The following is a 19,831-nucleotide window of genomic DNA, read 5'->3' on the forward strand; positions in this document are numbered from 1 at the left end:
GGGGGGGGTAGAGGTACATGCAGCTCCTGGGCTACCCTCTACTAGCTCAGTGAGCGCTGGCACGCTCCCCAGACCCCATCAGCAGCCCTCCTGCTGGCCACCAGCCGTCCTGTGAGAGTGACAAAAGGGCACTGCTGGTCCAATTCAGCTTAGTAGTGGGCTGGCATCGTTCCCCCTGGGAGATGCAGCCACTGGGACCATCTCAGCCTCCACAGCGTGGGGCTGGCGGAGAAGGCAAGAACTGGCAGAGGCACCCCGCGCCTCCACGAAAAGCTGGGCATTACCTTGCTGTTAACAGGAGCCAAATCCGCTGTCAGTGTCACGATCCGAAATCTCACTGAAGGGAAAAAAGGGAGAAGAGCACTTCTTTTTATAGAGACAGTGTGTTTGTGAATAGAGTGGCTCTCGTACTTGCCAGCACCTCGAAATCACAGCTCCCCACACAGCCCGGCGCCTGTCCCCTCGCCTGTCCCCTCGCCTGTCCCCTGGCCTCTTGCTCAGCCCCGCTCACTGCCTCTTCCCTCCCCACCAGCACAGCAGCCAGCCTCTCAGTTTAGGGGCTTTTCCACCCATATCTTTCCTCATCCGCAGTGTGAGAAGACCGCACCTACCCAGCTTTGCCAGAGAAGACCATGTTCAAGTCTGCTCCTTCTTCTCCTTCTTCTCCTTAGGAGCTCTGGTCCTAAAGCATGTGAGGCTGGCCCTTCCAGCCCCCTCCCACCCCCAAAACATGGTGCCTGGGTGCACCATTCCAGAAGGCAGCAGATAGCTTCCCCCTCTGTCCTCGTGGAGGTTGCAAGGCACAAAGCACTCGGCGTGCCGCTCAAGGGAAATCGGGATCAAAGCGCAGGCAGATGGAGGCAGGGGACCTGTCGGGGTGCTCCAGGCAGAGTGCTCACCTGTCTGCCCTGGGTTATAGATGGGCTTCTCCATCTGGATGAAGGTGCCTGTACCAGTCCTGTGGATCAGGACTTTCTTCTCTTCGTTTGCGCTGAAGTAGTGGCCATTGGAGATCTGCAGGTGGACAGTGCCCACCTCTTGGCTACCTGTAGGTTGGGGGACCTAGGACATGAAATGGGAGCCAGCAGGTTAGCAGGAAAGGAGAAGATGGCACCAGAGCAGTGCTCTTCTCCTCATTCCTGCTGCACTGTGAGGCCAGCCTCTTCCCTGTCTTAATCTGAAGGCCAGCACAGGATGTTCCCTCAGTGGGTGAGGGCTATGCCTATGGAAGCACAGGAAACAATACCTTTGCACTTGGACAAAAGGAAAAGGGAGCCTGTTCTGGTACAGAAATTGTGTCTGACCCCTTCACAGGTCCACTGTTAGAGTCTGCATGGAGCAAGATGAAGACTCAACCCAAGGGAAGAAAAGATCTATGTTGATAAGGAACCTGTTTCCTGGCCTGTGGGGTTGTGAAAGCTGAAATCCACTCTTATTCATCAGTGCACACCAAGAAGATAAGGTTCATGAGTTTGGGAAATCAGAAAGCCTTGTGCTGAGCTTGTGTGCATAACCTCCCACGTCTTTCCTGGTCCTACAGCACATTTTGCAGCCCTTAAAGAGAAGCTTGGAGAGAAGCAGATGTGATGAGAGACTGTCTGAGATGAAAAGTCTGGCTCTTCCTGCATTACGATTCACAAATGACACCCCGTGACAGTCCCTTTTTCTCAGTGGAGAGAATGAGCTACACAGCTGCCATCTGGGCGCTTCTACGCTCCTTCATCCTCCTCATCCTTCAGTGCCTGGCCAGGCAGCCTTCCCTTGGTGTGCCACCAGGGTGGAACTGTGAGATATCGAGCAGGAACAGTACTATGCAGACAGACAAAGAAAGGGAGCAAAGACACTATGCTCCCACTAAAAAATCTCCCTGACTTTGCATTCGCTCCTTTCCATCCCCTCTCACCTCCCAGTTACCCTCATTCTCTGTTTCTCTGGGGAGAGGAGAGTCACGTCCCAAAAGAGCACGCTGGGACCTGCCAGCTAGAGGTCCCTGCCAAGAATCAATCTGACCTGAAATTTGGAGCACTCAAAGATCCAGTTGTTCCGGACAACCTTGCGGTAGAGGCTGAGGTTACCAGATGGATGCACAAGAGTTAAGGCCACACGGATTGGCTTCTCCACCCCGCGGAGGTCCAAGCACACCCTCTGGGAAGAGGGGTAAGGCAGCGCAGCTGGAACGATGACCAGGTACCTCCTGCAGTGGAGAAACAAGACATCACGTCTTGGGAGTAGTCAGCACTAATACTCTATGGTCTGAAGAAGCAGGAGGGCTCACCACCGCTCTGGGGGCAGGAGGTGCTGCTCTGTGGGACTGAGAGGGCCACATCTTGGGAGTAGCCTCACCCACTCTCGGCACTAATACTCTATGGTCTGAAGAAGCAGGAGGGCTCACCACCACCCTGGGGGCAGGAGGTGCTGCTCTGTGGGACTGAGAGGGACAGATGAGAGCATGAACCTCTCACAGGGGTGGTGGGAGGTATATAGTTACCGTCAGAAAAATATAAGAGAAATTATTTCAGGTGACCTCAGGTCACGCTGGTGTGTACATATTTTTGAAGGATGCTACAGTAGCACAGAGAAACATACACAGTAGAGACCATCCCTGCTTCTGCAGAGGGAAGCATTCTCAGGTGTTCTCAGCACACATGGAAAAGGCAACAGTGCTATGGGGACTAAGAAATGGAGCAAGCTGCAAAGTTCAGCCTAGGGTTCAAACCCAAACCTGCCGCCTGTCTGTGCTCGTTCAGACCTGAGGTTGCAGCTGTGCAGTTCTGATCCCAAAGCTCTCTGATGCCCTAAGACTGTTTTGGCCCCACATGATAAGGTCAGGATTCTCTGCAGCTTTACTCCAGCCCCTCTACAGAAAAGGATTCACCCTTCTTAGAGCAGAATCATAGAATCATAGCTCCTTGGCAGCAGACTGGCTCCTGCTTAATCATCCCCAGACCTGCAGCCCTTTTCATTTGCCCTTCAGAGGTATCCTACACCTTTCCCTTCAAGCTGTGGTCCCTCACTCTTCTTGTTCCCCCTACCAGTCCTCCCCTAGGTCTTGCACTGCAGCAAGGTCTGTGGGAGAGGATCCCACCTTCAGGAGGATCTTGTGTTCATAACAAGGCTTGTGGAATAGTGCATACCACCCCATGCTTATCCCTTCCAGAAGATGACCTGCAGGGTCCCACGCTCTCTCCCTGCTATCCTAGCCTCTCCCTCAGCATCACCACTATCAATCATGAGATTTTTAAATGGCACTTACGGTTGTGCCACTATCCACAGGGTGTTGAGCAGGCAGCTCAGGAGGAAAGGAGTCCACATTTTCATGGTAAACTCCCCGAGAGGTGGATTCCTCTGGAGGGCCAGTCAGGAGAGAAGGTAGGGTGCAGCTTCTCTCCTTCCACAGTCTCCAGGCCACCTGCTGTTGTCGCCGTTTCTCCCAGGAAGCAGACAAGAAACCCCAAAGTTTCCTTCCTTCTGCCTCATTCCTGTGTTTATAGTGCTGCAGGCACAGGGTTGTACCATTCAGGATGTTCCCCAGCCAATCCAAGTCCTTTTGGACTCCAGCCTCTCTGCTCTCCTACTCCCCTGTGGATAGACCGACCAGCACCGTTCAGGCAAATTTGCTTTCTATTTCGCTAAGCAACGGCCTGTTTCCTGCTCACTGACCCTGCTCCCTGTGCCACTTGCAGCCCCAGTCCCATTGTTTTGCTTCCAGCTGGATTGTCCCACGTCCCCTTGGCACATGTGCTCAGCTGGAGCTCGCCGTGAGCTCCCGTGGTCATACTGTCCCCAGCCCTTCTGAGTCAGTAGCTCCCAAGGCAGGTCTTCATCTTGAACTGCAGACCAAGCTTTATACAAAGCAAGTATATATTCATAGTGGTCTGCCCTTTTGCAGAGCACTGCCTTACCCAGGAGGAGAGGAGAGGGAGCAGGCAGAGCTGGAGACCTCACCTTATCTCTGCCCGAGAGGGGTATTTTGGGTTGAAGGGGAAATCCAACAGTGCAAACCACTGCAGCTCTATCACACAGCCCTGTGTGCCCCACTTCAGGGTGAGCTTACACACACACTCACCGGTGGAAAGGAGGGTTAAGCATCACTGAGGCAGGTCAGCAGCTCTGCAGCTACAGGGTTTTCTCCAGGTACCAAGAGGCCACAGCTCTAGCTCTAGGTGATGGGAACACACGCTGCCTAGTTTGGGAGCTTCCTTCCACAAACTAATTTTATACCTGTTAGTCGACTGATTGAACTGAACTTTTCCCCAAGTATCTTACCATAATTGAAAAGAAAATCTGGTCCTTGAAACTACTTATTCTTGAAATAGGGAAGCCCTTCTCTTTGAGTGTAAGGGCCATTTCATATCAAAATACACCACTAATTTATCCTCTGAGCTCTTAAATATGTAGGGTCTAGTAATATTCTTTTCTTTGGGAAAGCTTGACACATAGCAAGGAAACTAGAGTTTGTGGCTATTTTATTTTATTTTATTTAACACACACACCCCCATAGTGGGCAGATACAAATCCTCTCTCTCCTTTATTTTTTCCCCTGGCCATTGTTCAGCTCGGAGATGTTGGTTCCAACAGCTGAGAAAAAGGTGTAAGTGCACCTGGATAAACAAGCGAACAGGAACCAGAGCAAGAATGTGAATCACTCCCTGACACTGAGTTGCCCTTCCTTTCTTTCCATGGGTCTCAAGAAGTACAAGCAGTGCCTGCTGAACAATCCCAGTTGACATTTGTTTGTTCACAGTAGATCCACGGCGGTTCCAAGGGACAGCCAGCTCCCTCTTAATGGCAAAGGTATTGAGAGCACTGACTCCAGCAGCCCTTTTGAGAGAGAGGACACCAAACACCTCTGAAGTTCTGGGCTTGGCACTAACTGGAAGCCTACATCCAGCTCAGTCCTGTCTCTCTCTCCCATCACGGGCACAGTGACCAGCTGCTGGAGACCAGGAGAGGCACTTGGGAAGCAAGCACCCCTTAGGGCTCTGCACCCCCTGAAACCTGTGGCAGGGCACGTGGTAACACAGGTGCTGCCTTGTGCTGAGAAGCTTCCCCAGCCCATAGACCCATGGACCACTTGGCCCAGAGACAGACAAGAGGCACACAAGCAGCTGAGGTTGTATTTGTGTCCCTGGAGGTAGGCAGTCCTCGAGCAGCAGAGCTGGTCACAAGGTAGATGAAGCATGGATACCACCAAGTCTCCAGAATGAATCATCTCAACCCTTTAATTTTGTAAAGGGTAAACAAACGAGTGTGATGTTTGACACTTTCTAAGTGTCTGTGCAGTGGTCTAAGCAGAAAGGGGAGGGAAGCTCAGGCTGCAGAGAAGTCAAATGCTTTTGCACAAAACATGTTATTTCCCTGTTCTTAAATTCTCCTGGAAGACAGTCACCTCACTCCAAATGCTCTCTAGCATCCAGACACCACAGGTATTACGGTTTAAGTCCAAGAAAGAGCCTTTTGAAAGACCCAGAAGAGATGTTAAGCAAGTCAGAGACACTGCAATGGATACTGAGTCAAAAATGTCACTACATGTGATTTTTACACAGAGTGCATGTATACGTATGCACATGAGTGGGGTTTTTGTGTGTGAGCTCCTCCTGCAACAGTGGGCTCAGGCAGGAGCTTCCCCCTCCTGGGGTCAGTAAGTAGTAGGTAAAATATGTGTGTGTGTGACCACTACAGCAGTTGCTTTCCCAATAAACCTCTGTTCCAGGGACTTTTATCCAACCTGTTGTCTGCACTTTGCTAAGCACTGTAAAACAGATGATAAGGACACAGAATCACAGAATCTTCATGGTTGGAAGGGACCTTTGAGATCGAGTCCAACCACAAAAAAAATAATAAATGAAAACAACAAACAAAACACACAACCCAAACCAACACACACCCAACTGTCTCCTTGGGAGGACCAGAGACAAAAAACAACAATCTCGGGCACTAGAGCATGCCCTGAAGTGCCACATCTACAGGTTTCTTAAATACCTTCAGGGATGGGGACTCCACCACCTCCCTGGGCAGGCTGTTCCAGTGCCTGACCACCCTCTCAGTAAAGTATTTCTTCCTAAGATCTAATCTAAACCTCCTCTGCTGCAACTTCAGACCATTTCCTTTGCTTCTGTCATTATTCCCTTGGGAGAAGAGGCCAACAGCCACCTTTCTACACCCTCCTTTCAGGCAGTTGTAGAGGGCAATGAGATCTCCCCTCAGCCTCCTCTTCTCCAAACTAAACATGCCCAGTTCCCTCAGCCTCTCCTCGTATGACTTGTTCTCCAGACCCCTCACCAGCTTGGTGGCTCTCCTCTGGACACGCTCCAGCACTTAACACAGTGGCATTGACGATGATAAGTGGGGTCCCTGTCTCTCCCCAAGAGCCCAAGCTCTAGCCGGTGGTGCTCTCCAAGTACCCATACCAGGTGCAGACCTGACTGGCTCCAGTTCTGCTATTTTTATCAGTAAGGACAGACCTTGCCAGAGGTAAGGAGAAGGGAGAGAAGAGACATTTGCCAAGAAAGCTGCAGTTATCTGCAAAGTTGTTTTTAAATAGTCACATTCTGGCAGAAATCCTGTTCTGCGGAGTTGGGCTCGGCATTGCTCACCAAGGGATTGCTGGGGAACCAAATCAAGAGGATGGAAACACCACCTCTTTAAGCAAAGGTGCAGAAGGAGGGAGAAGGTGACGCCTGGAATGAAGCCAACCTCAGGGCAGCCACTTCTGGCCCTGCACTGAGCACTGGTAACACTGGCTGATGTCCTGAATTCATGCATTCGTCCCGGTCCTATGAACCTGCAGGTGAAGCACGGGGCAGGCTTTCAGCAGCCCGCCTTGCTGGCACATCTCCCAGGTGCATTATGGAGAGAGCTCGCTCTTAACCCAAAAGAAATGGGCAACGCCTGTGTCTTTGCCTCTCAGAGGCAACTTGCTGAGACTTCGGGCTTACTCTGGAAATCCAAAGGTGAAATTTAAACACACTTTCCAAATCCCTCCCTTTTAACCACCACAAATCCCAGCCTTGCTGCAGGGTCTGGTCTGGAGAACTTTCAGGGCTGTGGCCACATCCAGACCCTCACCTCCCAGACTTTCCACTCCCAAGCCTGACGTTGCTCTTGGCCATCACGCTCTCACAGCCAGCTCCAGCCAGGGCCTGTGGAGACCCACCTGCCTACACAGGGACACAGCACCGCCGAGTTTGAAGATCCCAGATCACGGGTTGGAGTGCCTTAAATCAGGAGGTTTGGTTTTAGCAAAGAGTGACAGACGTTGAATTTTCCCACACCCTTTGGTTGTTGAACTGCCCTTGCATCTCCTTGTTGCGTGACAAAGACCTTGCTCACTCTCCAGCAGCTCATCAATGGTGAACATCCAGCCCCATCCCTACCTGACAACTCACGTCTGAATTGTCCTGTGCCAGACCCAGCTTCTCAGGAGGTGAAGGAACTAAAATTACTCCCCTCCCTCTTCCTATGCTAGGAGGACAGAAGCTGATCTCTGAGATACACAGCAAGGTGGGTTTAGCTTATATCCATGTGAAGTGCAGCATCAGCCAAGGCCTTATTGCCCAGGTCCATCTGTGTGCAGCAGGTGGTGCTCAGTGGGATCAGTCTCTCTGCAGGGCGAGGAGTCCTCGCCCCAGAACTGATGGCTGCAGGAGGCTGATAAAATGGAATCTGGCACTGGAAGAAATTAATTGTTCAGCCTGGAGAAGAGGAGGCTCCGGGGAGACCTTATAGTGGCCTTTCAATATCTGAAGGGTGCCTATAGAAGATCTGGACAAGGACTCTTTGCCAGGAAGGGTAATGATAGGACAAGGGGAAACGGTTTTAAATTGGAAGAAAAAAGATTCAGATTAGATCTCAGGAAGAAATTTTTCACTATGAGGGTGGTGAGACACTGGAACAGGTTGCCCAGGGAAGTTGTGGATGCCCCATCCCTGGAAGTGTTCAAGGCCAGGCTGGATGTGGCCTTGAGCAACCTGCTCTAGTGGGAGGTGTCCCTGCCCAGGGCAGGGGGGTTGGAACTCAATGATCTTTGAGGTCCCTTCCAACCCAAACCATTCTATGATTCTATAATTCCAGATGCACAGTTCAGCTACACTCCCCCTGTAACACTACGCTCCTCCAAGGTAGTCCTCTGTCCTGGAGCCCAAACACACACACCGTAGTACCCAGATTTTTGACTTACATTTTATTTTCATTCCTTTCCAAGCAAGAAAACCCCTGGATTAAAACAATCAGAATTAATCAGACACCCCAAAGAATTCACCAGGAAACGGCCGTCAGGAGGACCAGGGTGACTTGGGTTGGGTTGAGTCCTCAAATCCAACTTGAGATCTGCCCCAACACCAATACCCCAAGCACACTGAGATAGGACTTTCCAGGTGACGCATGCCCCGCCACATCAGAAGGCAATAATGCAGCAGCCCTGCTGTCCTAGGGCATCTCATGCTCGTGGGATCCCTGTGGGCTGAAACAGAGGACCGTAAGGGAGCAGACCAAGTCCTTGGAGAAATGAAAGCAGGAAGAGGGATTAACCCAGAGAGAAAAATAGTATGACCCAAATTATTAACTCTGAGATGCTAACAGCCAGGGAGCCCACACTCTCACTAAGGACTCCAAAGGAATACGTTTCTCTGGTTTGACCTAGTGTCCCTGTTTTATCTCAGCCCCTCCCCAGGAAGAGGCGGGACTCTCCATGCCCGAACAGAGTTAAGCTGAAACTAGTACTGAGAATTCTGCTTGGAAGTTCTTCTGGAACAGTGCAAACCACCTATGAGCACTGTCGTTCAGCTGGCAGGAAGAGCCAGGCACAATACCAGCCCAGTTAGCCCTACAGGGTGTCCCAGTTAGACACTCCATGTCCTGTCTACAGGGCAATCCAGCAAAGACCGCATTACAAAGTGGAGTAAACAGAAGGAAGAGACTAAAGTCCCTGGAGGCCTAGGGAAGTCCAGATGTAGACTTTGGTGAAAGGAACATGCTCTATCAGAGATATACAGGGTTCCTCTGGGACAAGAAAGAGGTGGTTAGGCTGCAGAAGGAACATCACAAGGCTGCCAGGTCTGTACTGGGGCTTGCAAAAGGGACTTAGACCTACCTCAGATGCAGAAGACATTGTAATCAGCCAGGGCCTGCTCCTCTGCAACAGGACAGGAGAGACCTAAGTTATCCTCACACAGAGCCAAGCGCAAACACCCAGAGAGTCCCGGCACCCCAGGGTTCCACACTCACCTGGGTGGTAGTAGTCATAGACCTTGACATGGCCTGGCTTCAGGTTGGTCACCCCAACCTCCCGCTCCAGGTGCAGAACACAGGTCTCAGACTTATGGCTCAGCTGGGGAAGAAGAACAAATGAACAGTTCACTTATGAGCTGTTCTTTTTATTCCTCACCTAAATTTGATCCTACTGACAGACAACAGTGGCTCCGTTGAGTCAAAGGCAGGACTTCAGATGAATCTTGAATATCCTGCTGTGCTAGCCCAGTCCTTGAATCCCCACACAACTCTTGGCACTGTCCTCCACTCCTGCAGCACCTCTTAGCACAACACACACATACCTTGTCCAAGTAGAGGGCAACACCTCCTTGTGTTTTCTCAGTTCTTCTCACAGGGTGCCAATGCTGCAGCTAGGACAGGACAGCAGAGGAAGCAACTTAGTTGGGTCTTTTGAAAATCAAGTGTGAGACATCCCAAAAAGGTTTAACTCGGTCTATAGCTCGGCAGGTTCTCATTCACTCACTTCCAAACTAATTTTGGGCTTTTAGCCCTTCAAGCTGATCTCCCTGCAGAACCACTCAGCTCCTGCAAAACCCAAGGACAAGAACCTAGGCTACTTAGCTGTCAAGGAGATTAATTAGGCCAGGAGGATCACCATCCTCAAGGCACAAAGAGTACATGTTCGTGTATGTCGTATGGCAGAGGGGAAGGCATGGTGAGATTGCTCAAGAGACAGACAGGCAACACCTTCCTATGCAACCTCCCCCTCTCCTTGGGCATGGACAGTCCCACTGTCACCACATCACCATCCTAATTCCAGGCTTCTTACAGACATCCCGGATCCTGGAGCCAGGACGTATCCAGACAGTAGGGATACCTCCACGATCACCATGTGGGAAATGGATCTCTTCCCAGTGTACCTGGAGGAAAAGACCAAAATATGAGTCTCTCCCGGCTTCACCTTCCCTCTACCATCATACCCTGGGTGCAGAACCCTGAGCCAGGCAGACCAGCCAGCACCGGGCTGCTCCCTCTCACAGAGAGCAGATGATGGCTATGATGCTCCAAGTATCCCCAATCTGAGGTAACTACTTGCACTCTTTTCCCTAGCAAGAACCAAAGCCCTCAGAAACATTCCCCTTCCCCAGAGACACTTGTATCCTTCCTTCTCCATCTGCCATCTGGACCTGCTGCTGAAACAGCCTGGTGTCTCCATTACAGCCAAGAAGCACCCCTCAGCTCTCCAGCCATGCCTGGCTTTCCTTCCCAAGTGGAGTCACCTGACATTGACATAGACAGTAACAGAGTGTACGTCATCCTTCGTGCAATTGACTGGCTCAGTCTCCACTTGCACTGCAAAGGATGTGGAGACCTCTGGGGAGGGCGTGTTGTACCTCAGCACCATCTGCAGGGAGAGACAAAAAGGCATGGATAGATAATCAGTTCAATATCACCTCTCATACCTGTGTTTTCACTGACTGATCTTCAAGATATGGACTCCAGACAGCGCCTGGATAAACCATATGCAGTGAGCACACTCATCCCACTACTTGAAATAAAGGTCATTCAGATCCCTCCAGCTGGGGCTCCTTCTCCTTGCCCTTCTCCTCAAGACTGTGCAAGTCAGGCACACAGTAGTGAGGCTACTGTGCAAGATTTCCATCCTCCAATACCCTGAGAACCATGGAAGCCACCACTGTCCTCACATTCAGACACACATCTCTTGAGTCTCCTACAGCACACAGGTTTATTGCATTGGCAACAGGCTGTGATTAAAACCCAGTTAATGCACATTTCTTTGCACAGGGCAGCAACAGAGAGTTTTAGCTTTGATAAGATGATGAGCAAAGGGTTGTCACAGCAGGGTCTGTGGGACGGGGGCAACCTACCTGGGTAAATACACAACAGCTGCCATGGGCCTGCAACAAGAACTTTCCCGGGACTTCTGTCAGTGCCGCCTCCTGCACCAACAGCCGGTTCTGGTAGGAGACTTGGAACTTCCTCCCAAAGCCTCTCTGGGACCTCACCCTCACTTCTGCAACCCCTTTTGTGCTGTGCGTCAGGGCTGCATACTTAGCCAAGGCCTGCAAAGCAACTACTGTGTCCTGAAAAGGAAGAAACAACTATATTTGCACGTTTCCTCTGCAGCTCTGAGACCCAGAGGAGGGCTCACCACCGCTCTGGGGGCAGGAGGTGCTGCTCTGTGGGACTGAGAGGGACAGATGAGAGCATGAACCTCTCACAGGGGTTGTGGGAGGTATATAGTTACCATCAGAAAAATATAAGAGAAATTATTTCAGGTGACCTCAGGTCACGCTGGTGTGTACATATTTTTGAAGGATGCTACAGTAGCACAGAGAAACATACACAGTAGAGACCATCCCTGCTTCTGCAGAGGGAAGCATTCTTAGGTGTTCTCAGCACACATGGAAAAGGCAACAGTGCTATGGGGACTAAGAAATGGAGCAAGCTGCAAAGTTCAGCCTAGGGTTCAAACCCAAACCTGCCGCCTGTCTGTGCTCGTTCAGACCTGAGGTTGCAGCTGTGCAGTTCTGATCCCAAAGCTCTCTGATGCCCTAAGACTGTTTTGGCCCCACATGATAAGGTCAGGATTCTCTGCAGCTTTACTCCAGCCCCTCTACAGAAAAGGATTCAACCTTCTTAGAGCAGAATCATAGAATCATAGCTCCTTGGCAGCAGACTGGCTCCTGCTTAATCATCCCCAGACCTGCAGCCCTTTTCATTTGCCCTTCAGAGGTATCCTACACCTTTCCCTTCAAGCTGTGGTCCCTCACTCTTCTTGTTCCCCCTACCAGTCCTCCCCTAGGTCTTGCACTGCAGCAAGGTCTGTGGGAGAGGATCCCACCTTCAGGAGGATCTTGTGTTCATAACAAGGCTTGTGGAATAGTGCATACCACCCCATGCTTATCCCTTCCAGAAGATGACCTGCAGGGTCCCACACTCTCTCCCTGCTATCCTAGCCTCTCCCTCAGCATCACCACTATCAATCATGAGATTTTTAAATGGCACTTACGGTTGTGCCACTATCCACAGGGTGTTGAGCAGGCAGCTCAGGAGGAAAGGAGTCCACATTTTCATGGTAAACTCCCCGAGAGGTGGATTCCTCTGGAGGGCCAGTCAGGAGAGAAGGTAGGGTGCAGCTTCTCTCCTTCCACAGTCTCCAGGCCACCTGCTGTTGTCGCCGTTTCTCCCAGGAAGCAGACAAGAAACCCCAAAGTTTCCTTCCTTCTGCCTCATTCCTGTGTTTATAGTGCTGCAGGCACAGGGTTGTACCATTCAGGATGTTCCCCAGCCAATCCAAGTCCTTTTGGACTCCAGCCTCTCTGCTCTCCTACTCCCCTGTGGATAGACCGACCAGCACCGTTCAGGCAAATTTGCTTTCTATTTCGCTAAGCAACGGCCTGTTTCCTGCTCACTGACCCTGCTCCCTGTGCCACTTGCAGCCCCAGTCCCATTGTTTTGCTTCCAGCTGGATTGTCCCACGTCCCCTTGGCACATGTGCTCAGCTGGAGCTCGCCGTGAGCTCCCGTGGTCATACTGTCCCCAGCCCTTCTGAGTCAGTAGCTCCCAAGGCAGGTCTTCATCTTGAACTGCAGACCAAGCTTTATACAAAGCAAGTATATATTCATAGTGGTCTGCCCTTTTGCAGAGCACTGCCTTACCCAGGAGGAGAGGAGAGGGAGCAGGCAGAGCTGGAGACCTCACCTTATCTCTGCCCGAGAGGGGTATTTTGGGTTGAAGGGGAAATCCAACAGTGCAAACCACTGCAGCTCTATCACACAGCCCTGTGTGCCCCACTTCAGGGTGAGCTTACACACACACTCACCGGTGGAAAGGAGGGTTAAGCATCACTGAGGCAGGTCAGCAGCTCTGCAGCTACAGGGTTTTCTCCAGCTACCAAGAGGCCACGGCTCTAGCTCTAGGTGATGGGAACACACGCTGCCTAGTTTGGGAGCTTCCTTCCACAAACTAATTTTATACCTGTTAGTCGACTGATTGAACTGAACTTTTCCCCAAGTATCTTACCATAATTGAAAAGAGAATCTGATCCTTGAAACTACTTATTCTTGAAATAGGGAAGCCCTTCTCTTTGAGTGTAAGGGCCATTTCATATCAAAATACACCACTAATTTATCCTCTGAGCTCTTAAATATGTAGGGTCTAGTAATATTCTTTTCTTTGGGAAAGCTTGACACATAGCAAGGAAACTAGAGTTTGTGGCTATCTTATTTTATTTTACACACACACACCCATAGTGGGCAGATACAAATCCTTTCTCTCCTTTATTTTTTCCCCTGGCCTTTGTTCAGCTCAGAGATGTTGGTTCCAACAGCTGAGAAAAAGGTTTATTTTATTTTATTTAACACACACACCCCCATAGTGGGCAGATACAAATCCTCTCTCTCCTTTATTTTTTCCCCTGGCCATTGTTCAGCTCGGAGATGTTGGTTCCAACAGCTGAGAAAAAGGTGTAAGTGCACCTGGATAAACAAGCGAACAGGAACCAGAGCAAGAATGTGAATCACTCCCTGACACTGAGTTGCCCTTCCTTTCTTTCCATGGGTCTCAAGAAGTACAAGCAGTGCCTGCTGAACAATCCCAGTTGACATTTGTTTGTTCACAGTAGATCCACGGCGGTTCCAAGGGACAGCCAGCTCCCTCTTAATGGCAAAGGTATTGAGAGCACTGACTCCAGCAGCCCTTTTGAGAGAGAGGACACCAAACACCTCTGAAGTTCTGGGCTTGGCACTAACTGGAAGCCTACATCCAGCTCAGTCCTGTCTCTCTCTCCCATCACGGGCACAGTGACCAGCTGCTGGAGACCAGGAGAGGCACTTGGGAAGCAAGCACCCCTTAGGGCTCTGCACCCCCTGAAACCTGTGGCAGGGCACGTGGTAACACAGGTGCTGCCTTGTGCTGAGAAGCTTCCCCAGCCCATAGACCCATGGACCACTTGGCCCAGAGACAGACAAGAGGCACACAAGCAGCTGAGGTTATATTTGTGTCCCTGGAGGTAGGCAGTCCTCGAGCAGCAGAGCTGGTCACAAGGTAGATGAAGCATGGATACCACCAAGTCTCCAGAATGAATCATCTCAACCCTTTAATTTTGTAAAGGGTAAACAAACGAGTGTGATGTTTGACACTTTCTAAGTGTCTGTGCAGTGGTCTAAGCAGAAAGGGGAGGGAAGCTCAGGCTGCAGAGAAGTCAAATGCTTTTGCACAAAACATGTTATTTCCCTGTTCTTAAATTCTCCTGGAAGACAGTCACCTCACTCCAAATGCTCTCTAGCATCCAGACACCACAGGTATTACGGTTTAAGTCCAAGAAAGAGCCTTTTGAAAGACCCAGAAGAGATGTTAAGCAAGTCAGAGACACTGCAATGGATACTGAGTCAAAAATGTCACTACATGTGATTTTTACACAGAGTGCATGTATACGTATGCACATGAGTGGGGTTTTTGTGTGTGAGCTCCTCCTGCAACAGTGGGCTCAGGCAGGAGCTTCCCCCTCCTGGGGTCAGTAAGTAGTAGGTAAAATATGTGTGTGTGTGACCACTACAGCAGTTGCTTTCCCAATAAACCTCTGTTCCAGGGACTTTTATCCAACCTGTTGTCTGCACTTTGCTAAGCACTGTAAAACAGATGATAAGGACACAGAATCACAGAATCTTCATGGTTGGAAGGGACCTTTGAGATCGAGTCCAACCACAAAAAAAATAATAAATGAAAACAACAAACAAAACACACAACCCAAACCAACACACACCCAACTGTCTCCTTGGGAGGACCAGAGACAAAAAACAACAATCTCGGGCACTAGAGCATGCCCTGAAGTGCCACATCTACAGGTTTCTTAAATACCTTCAGGGATGGGGACTCCACCACCTCCCTGGGCAGGCTGTTCCAGTGCCTGACCACCCTCTCAGTAAAGTATTTCTTCCTAAGATCTAATCTAAACCTCCTCTGCTGCAACTTCAGACCATTTCCTTTGCTTCTGTCATTATTCCCTTGGGAGAAGAGGCCAACAGCCACCTTTCTACACCCTCCTTTCAGGCAGTTGTAGAGGGCAATGAGATCTCCCCTCAGCCTCCTCTTCTCCAAACTAAACATGCCCAGTTCCCTCAGCCTCTCCTCGTATGACTTGTTCTCCAGACCCCTCACCAGCTTGGTGGCTCTCCTCTGGACACGCTCCAGCACTTAACACAGTGGCATTGACGATGATAAGTGGGGTCCCTGTCTCTCCCCAAGAGCCCAAGCTCTAGCCGGTGGTGCTCTCCAAGTACCCATACCAGGTGCAGACCTGACTGGCTCCAGTTCTGCTATTTTTATCAGTAAGGACAGACCTTGCCAGAGGTAAGGAGAAGGGAGAGAAGAGACATTTGCCAAGAAAGCTGCAGTTATCTGCAAAGTTGTTTTTAAATAGTCACATTCTGGCAGAAATCCTGTTCTGCGGAGTTGGGCTCGGCATTGCTCACCAAGGGATTGCTGGGGAACCAAATCAAGAGGATGGAAACACCACCTCTTTAAGCAAAGGTGCAGAAGGAGGGAGAAGGTGACGCCTGGAATGAAGCCAACCTCAGGGCAGCCACTTCTGGCCCTGCACTGAACACTGGTAACACTGGCTGATGTCCTGAATTCCTGCATTCGTCCCGGTCCTATTAACCTGCAGGTGAAGCACGGAGCAGGCTTTCAGCAGCCCGCCTTCTGGCACATCTCCCAGGTGCATTATGGAGAGAGCTCACTATGCATTCGTCCCGGTCCTATGAACCTGCAGGTGAAGCACGGGGCAGGCTTTCAGCAGCCCGCCTTGCTGGCACATCTCCCAGGTGCATTATGGAGAGAGCTCGCTCTTAACCCAAAAGAAATGGGCAACGCCTGTGTCTTTGCCTCTCAGAGGCAACTTGCTGAGACTTCGGGCTTACTCTGGAAATCCAAAGGTGAAATTTAAACACACTTTCCAAATCCCTCCCTTTTAACCACCACAAATCCCAGCCTTGCTGCAGGGTCTGGTCTGGAGAACTTTCAGGGCTGTGGCCACATCCAGACCCTCACCTCCCAGACTTTCCACTCCCAAGCCTGACGTTGCTCTTGGCCATCACGCTCTCACAGCCAGCTCCAGCCAGGGCCTGTGGAGACCCACCTGCCTACACAGGGACACAGCACCGCCGAGCTTGAAGATCCCAGATCACGGGTTGGAGTGCCTTAAATCAGGAGGTTTGGTTTTAGCAAAGAGTGACAGACGTTGAATTTTCCCACACCCTTTGGTTGTTGAACTGCCCTTGCATCTCCTTGTTGCGTGACAAAGACCTTGCTCACTCTCCAGCAGCTCATCAATGGTGAACATCCAGCCCCATCCCTACCTGACAACTCACGTCTGAATTGTCCTGTGCCAGACCCAGCTTCTCAGGAGGTGAAGGAACTAAAATTACTCCCCTCCCTCTTCCTATGCTAGGAGGACAGAAGCTGATCTCTGAGATACACAGCAAGGTGGGTTTAGCTTATATCCATGTGAAGTGCAGCATCAGCCAAGGCCTTATTGCCCAGGTCCATCTGTGTGCAGCAGGTGGTGCTCAGTGGGATCAGTCTCTCTGCAGGGCGAGGAGTCCTCGCCCCAGAACTGATGGCTGCAGGAGGCTGATAAAATGGAATCTGGCACTGGAAGAAATTAATTGTTCAGCCTGGAGAAGAGGAGGCTCCGGGGAGACCTTATAGTGGCCTTTCAATATCTGAAGGGTGCCTATAGAAGATCTGGACAAGGACTCTTTGCCAGGAAGGGTAATGATAGGACAAGGGGAAACGGTTTTAAATTGGAAGAAAAAAGATTCAGATTAGATCTCAGGAAGAAATTTTTCACTATGAGGGTGGTGAGACACTGGAACAGGTTGCCCAGGGAAGTTGTGGATGCCCCATCCCTGGAAGTGTTCAAGGCCAGGCTGGATGTGGCCTTGAGCAACCTGCTCTAGTGGGAGGTGTCCCTGCCCAGGGCAGGGGGGTTGGAACTCAATGATCTTTGAGGTCCCTTCCAACCCAAACCATTCTATGATTCTATAATTCCAGATGCACAGTTCAGCTACACTCCCCCTGTAACACTACGCTCCTCCAAGGTAGTCCTCTGTCCTGGAGCCCAAACACACACACCGTAGTACCCAGATTTTTGACTTACATTTTATTTTCATTCCTTTCCAAGCAAGAAAACCCCTGGATTAAAACAATCAGAATTAATCAGACACCCCAAAGAATTCACCAGGAAACGGCCGTCAGGAGGACCAGGGTGACTTGGGTTGGGTTGAGTCCTCAAATCCAACTTGAGATCTGCCCCAACACCAATACCCCAAGCACACTGAGATAGGACTTTCCAGGTGACGCATGCCCCGCCACATCAGAAGGCAATAATGCAGCAGCCCTGCTGTCCTAGGGCATCTCATGCTCGTGGGATCCCTGTGGGCTGAAACAGAGGACCGTAAGGGAGCAGACCAAGTCCTTGGAGAAATGAAAGCAGGAAGAGGGATTAACCCAGAGAGAAAAATAGTATGACCCAAATTATTAACTCTGAGATGCTAACAGCCAGGGAGCCCACACTCTCACTAAGGACTCCAAAGGAATACGTTTCTCTGGTTTGACCTAGTGTCCCTGTTTTATCTCAGCCCCTCCCCAGGAAGAGGCGGGACTCTCCATGCCCGAACAGAGTTAAGCTGAAACTAGTACTGAGAATTCTGCTTGGAAGTTCTTCTGGAACAGTGCAAACCACCTATGAGCACTGTCGTTCAGCTGGCAGGAAGAGCCAGGCACAATACCAGCCCAGTTAGCCCTACAGGGTGTCCCAGTTAGACACTCCATGTCCTGTCTACAGGGCAATCCAGCAAAGACCGCATTACAAAGTGGAGTAAACAGAAGGAAGAGACTAAAGTCCCTGGAGGCCTAGGGAAGTCCAGATGTAGACTTTGGTGAAAGGAACATGCTCTATCAGAGATATACAGGGTTCCTCTGGGACAAGAAAGAGGTGGTTAGGCTGCAGAAGGAACATCACAAGGCTGCCAGGTCTGTACTGGGGCTTGCAAAAGGGACTTAGACCTACCTCAGATGCAGAAGACATTGTAATCAGCCAGGGCCTGCTCCTCTGCAACAGGACAGGAGAGACCTAAGTTATCCTCACACAGAGCCAAGCGCAAACACCCAGAGAGTCCCGGCACCCCAGGGTTCCACACTCACCTGGGTGGTAGTAGTCATAGACCTTGACATGGCCTGGCTTCAGGTTGGTCACCCCAACCTCCCGCTCCAGGTGCAGAACACAGGTCTCAGACTTATGGCTCAGCTGGGGAAGAAGAACAAATGAACAGTTCACTTATGAGCTGTTCTTTTTATTCCTCACCTAAATTTGATCCTACTGACAGACAACAGTGGCTCCGTTGAGTCAAAGGCAGGACTTCAGATGAATCTTGAATATCCTGCTGTGCTAGCCCAGTCCTTGAATCCCCACACAACTCTTGGCACTGTCCTCCACTCCTGCAGCACCTCTTAGCACAACACACACATACCTTGTCCAAGTAGAGGGCAACACCTCCTTGTGTTTTCTCAGTTCTTCTCACAGGGTGCCAATGCTGCAGCTAGGACAGGACAGCAGAGGAAGCAACTTAGTTGGGTCTTTTGAAAATCAAGTGTGAGACATCCCAAAAAGGTTTAACTCGGTCTATAGCTCGGCAGGTTCTCATTCACTCACTTCCAAACTAATTTTGGGCTTTTAGCCCTTCAAGCTGATCTCCCTGCAGAACCACTCAGCTCCTGCAAAACCCAAGGACAAGAACCTAGGCTACTTAGCTGTCAAGGAGATTAATTAGGCCAGGAGGATCACCATCCTCAAGGCACAAAGAGTACATGTTCGTGTATGTCGTATGGCAGAGGGGAAGGCATGGTGAGATTGCTCAAGAGACAGACAGGCAACACCTTCCTATGCAACCTCCCCCTCTCCTTGGGCATGGACAGTCCCACTGTCACCACATCACCATCCTAATTCCAGGCTTCTTACAGACATCCCGGATCCCGGAGCCAGGACGTATCCAGACAGTAGGGATACCTCCACGATCACCATGTGGGAAATGGATCTCTTCCCAGTGTACCTGGAGGAAAAGACCAAAATATGAGTCTCTCCCAGCTTCACCTTCCCTCTACCATCATACCCTGGGTGCAGAACCCTGAGCCAGGCAGACCAGCCAGCACCGGGCTGCTCCCTCTTGCAGAGAGCAGATGATGGCTATGATGCTCCAAGTATCCCCAATCTGAGGTAACTACTTGCACTCTTTTCCCTAGCAAGAACCAAAGCCCTCAGAAACATTCCCCTTCCCCAGAGACACTTGTATCCTTCCTTCTCCATCTGCCATCTGGACTTGCTGCTGAAACAGCCTGGTGTCTCCATTACAGCCAAGAAGCACCCCTCAGCTCTCCAGCCATGCCTGGCTTTCCTTCCCAAGTGGAGTCACCTGACATTGACATAGACAGTAACAGAGTGTACGTCATCCTTCGTGCAATTGACTGGCTCAGTCTCCACTTGCACTGCAAAGGATGTGGAGACCTCTGGGGAGGGCGTGTTGTACCTCAGCACCAT

The 19,831-nt window shown here is 50.7% G+C and overlaps 3 protein-coding genes across 3 annotated transcripts in view; all 3 read right to left on the reverse strand.

Moving 5' to 3' along the window:
• The window catches only part of LOC106886871 (alpha-2-macroglobulin-like protein 1), a 28,376-nt gene extending 25,058 nt beyond the window's left edge, over positions 1-3,318 (reverse strand). The window contains exons 1-4 of the mRNA XM_014940131.1: positions 3,254-3,318; positions 2,011-2,194; positions 900-1,062; positions 285-337 (exon numbers count right to left, since the gene is read on the reverse strand). Of these exons, the coding sequence (XP_014795617.1) occupies positions 285-337; positions 900-1,062; positions 2,011-2,194; positions 3,254-3,318 (465 nt within the window). The remainder of the gene's footprint in view (positions 1-284; positions 338-899; positions 1,063-2,010; positions 2,195-3,253) is intronic.
• Positions 3,319-9,092: 5,774 nt separating this feature from the next.
• Positions 9,093-12,133, reverse strand: LOC106886828 (murinoglobulin-2). Its single transcript, XM_014940061.1, has 7 exons — positions 12,077-12,133; positions 11,100-11,315; positions 10,491-10,615; positions 10,040-10,130; positions 9,552-9,620; positions 9,226-9,328; positions 9,093-9,133 (listed from the first exon to the last, which is right to left on the reverse strand). Exons 1-7 carry the CDS (start codon positions 12,131-12,133, stop codon positions 9,093-9,095), a joined length of 702 nt encoding a protein of 233 aa, XP_014795547.1.
• A 6,175-nt stretch (positions 12,134-18,308) lies between these two features.
• Positions 18,309-19,831, reverse strand: part of LOC106886829 (alpha-2-macroglobulin-like protein 1) — a 48,288-nt gene continuing 46,765 nt past the window's right edge. Inside the window, exons 47-51 of the mRNA XM_014940062.1 lie at positions 19,707-19,831; positions 19,304-19,346; positions 18,768-18,836; positions 18,442-18,544; positions 18,309-18,349 (exon numbers count right to left, since the gene is read on the reverse strand). Of these exons, the coding sequence (XP_014795548.1) occupies positions 18,309-18,349; positions 18,442-18,544; positions 18,768-18,836; positions 19,304-19,346; positions 19,707-19,831 (381 nt within the window). The remainder of the gene's footprint in view (positions 18,350-18,441; positions 18,545-18,767; positions 18,837-19,303; positions 19,347-19,706) is intronic.

Source organism: Calidris pugnax, unplaced genomic scaffold (assembly GCF_001431845.1).
Source record: "Calidris pugnax isolate Ruff unplaced genomic scaffold, ASM143184v1 scaffold36, whole genome shotgun sequence".
Lineage (NCBI taxonomy): Eukaryota > Metazoa > Chordata > Aves > Charadriiformes > Scolopacidae > Calidris > Calidris pugnax.

What these genes read in the sequence shown, in the direction of transcription:
- LOC106886828 (XM_014940061.1), bottom strand. Translation starts at nt 12,133, where the DNA reads ATGGGGTGGTATGCACTATTCCACAAGCCTTGTTATGAACACAAGATC. An exon ending in GCTGTTGTGTATTTACCCAG is followed by an intron (nt 10,616 to 11,099) that starts GTAGGTTGCCCC and finishes CTCTCCCTGCAG; the next exon opens with ATGGTGCTGAGGTACAACAC. An exon ending in CTCCAGGATCCGGGATGTCT is followed by an intron (nt 9,621 to 10,039) that starts GTAAGAAGCCTG and finishes GTCCTGTCCTAG; the next exon opens with CTGCAGCATTGGCACCCTGT.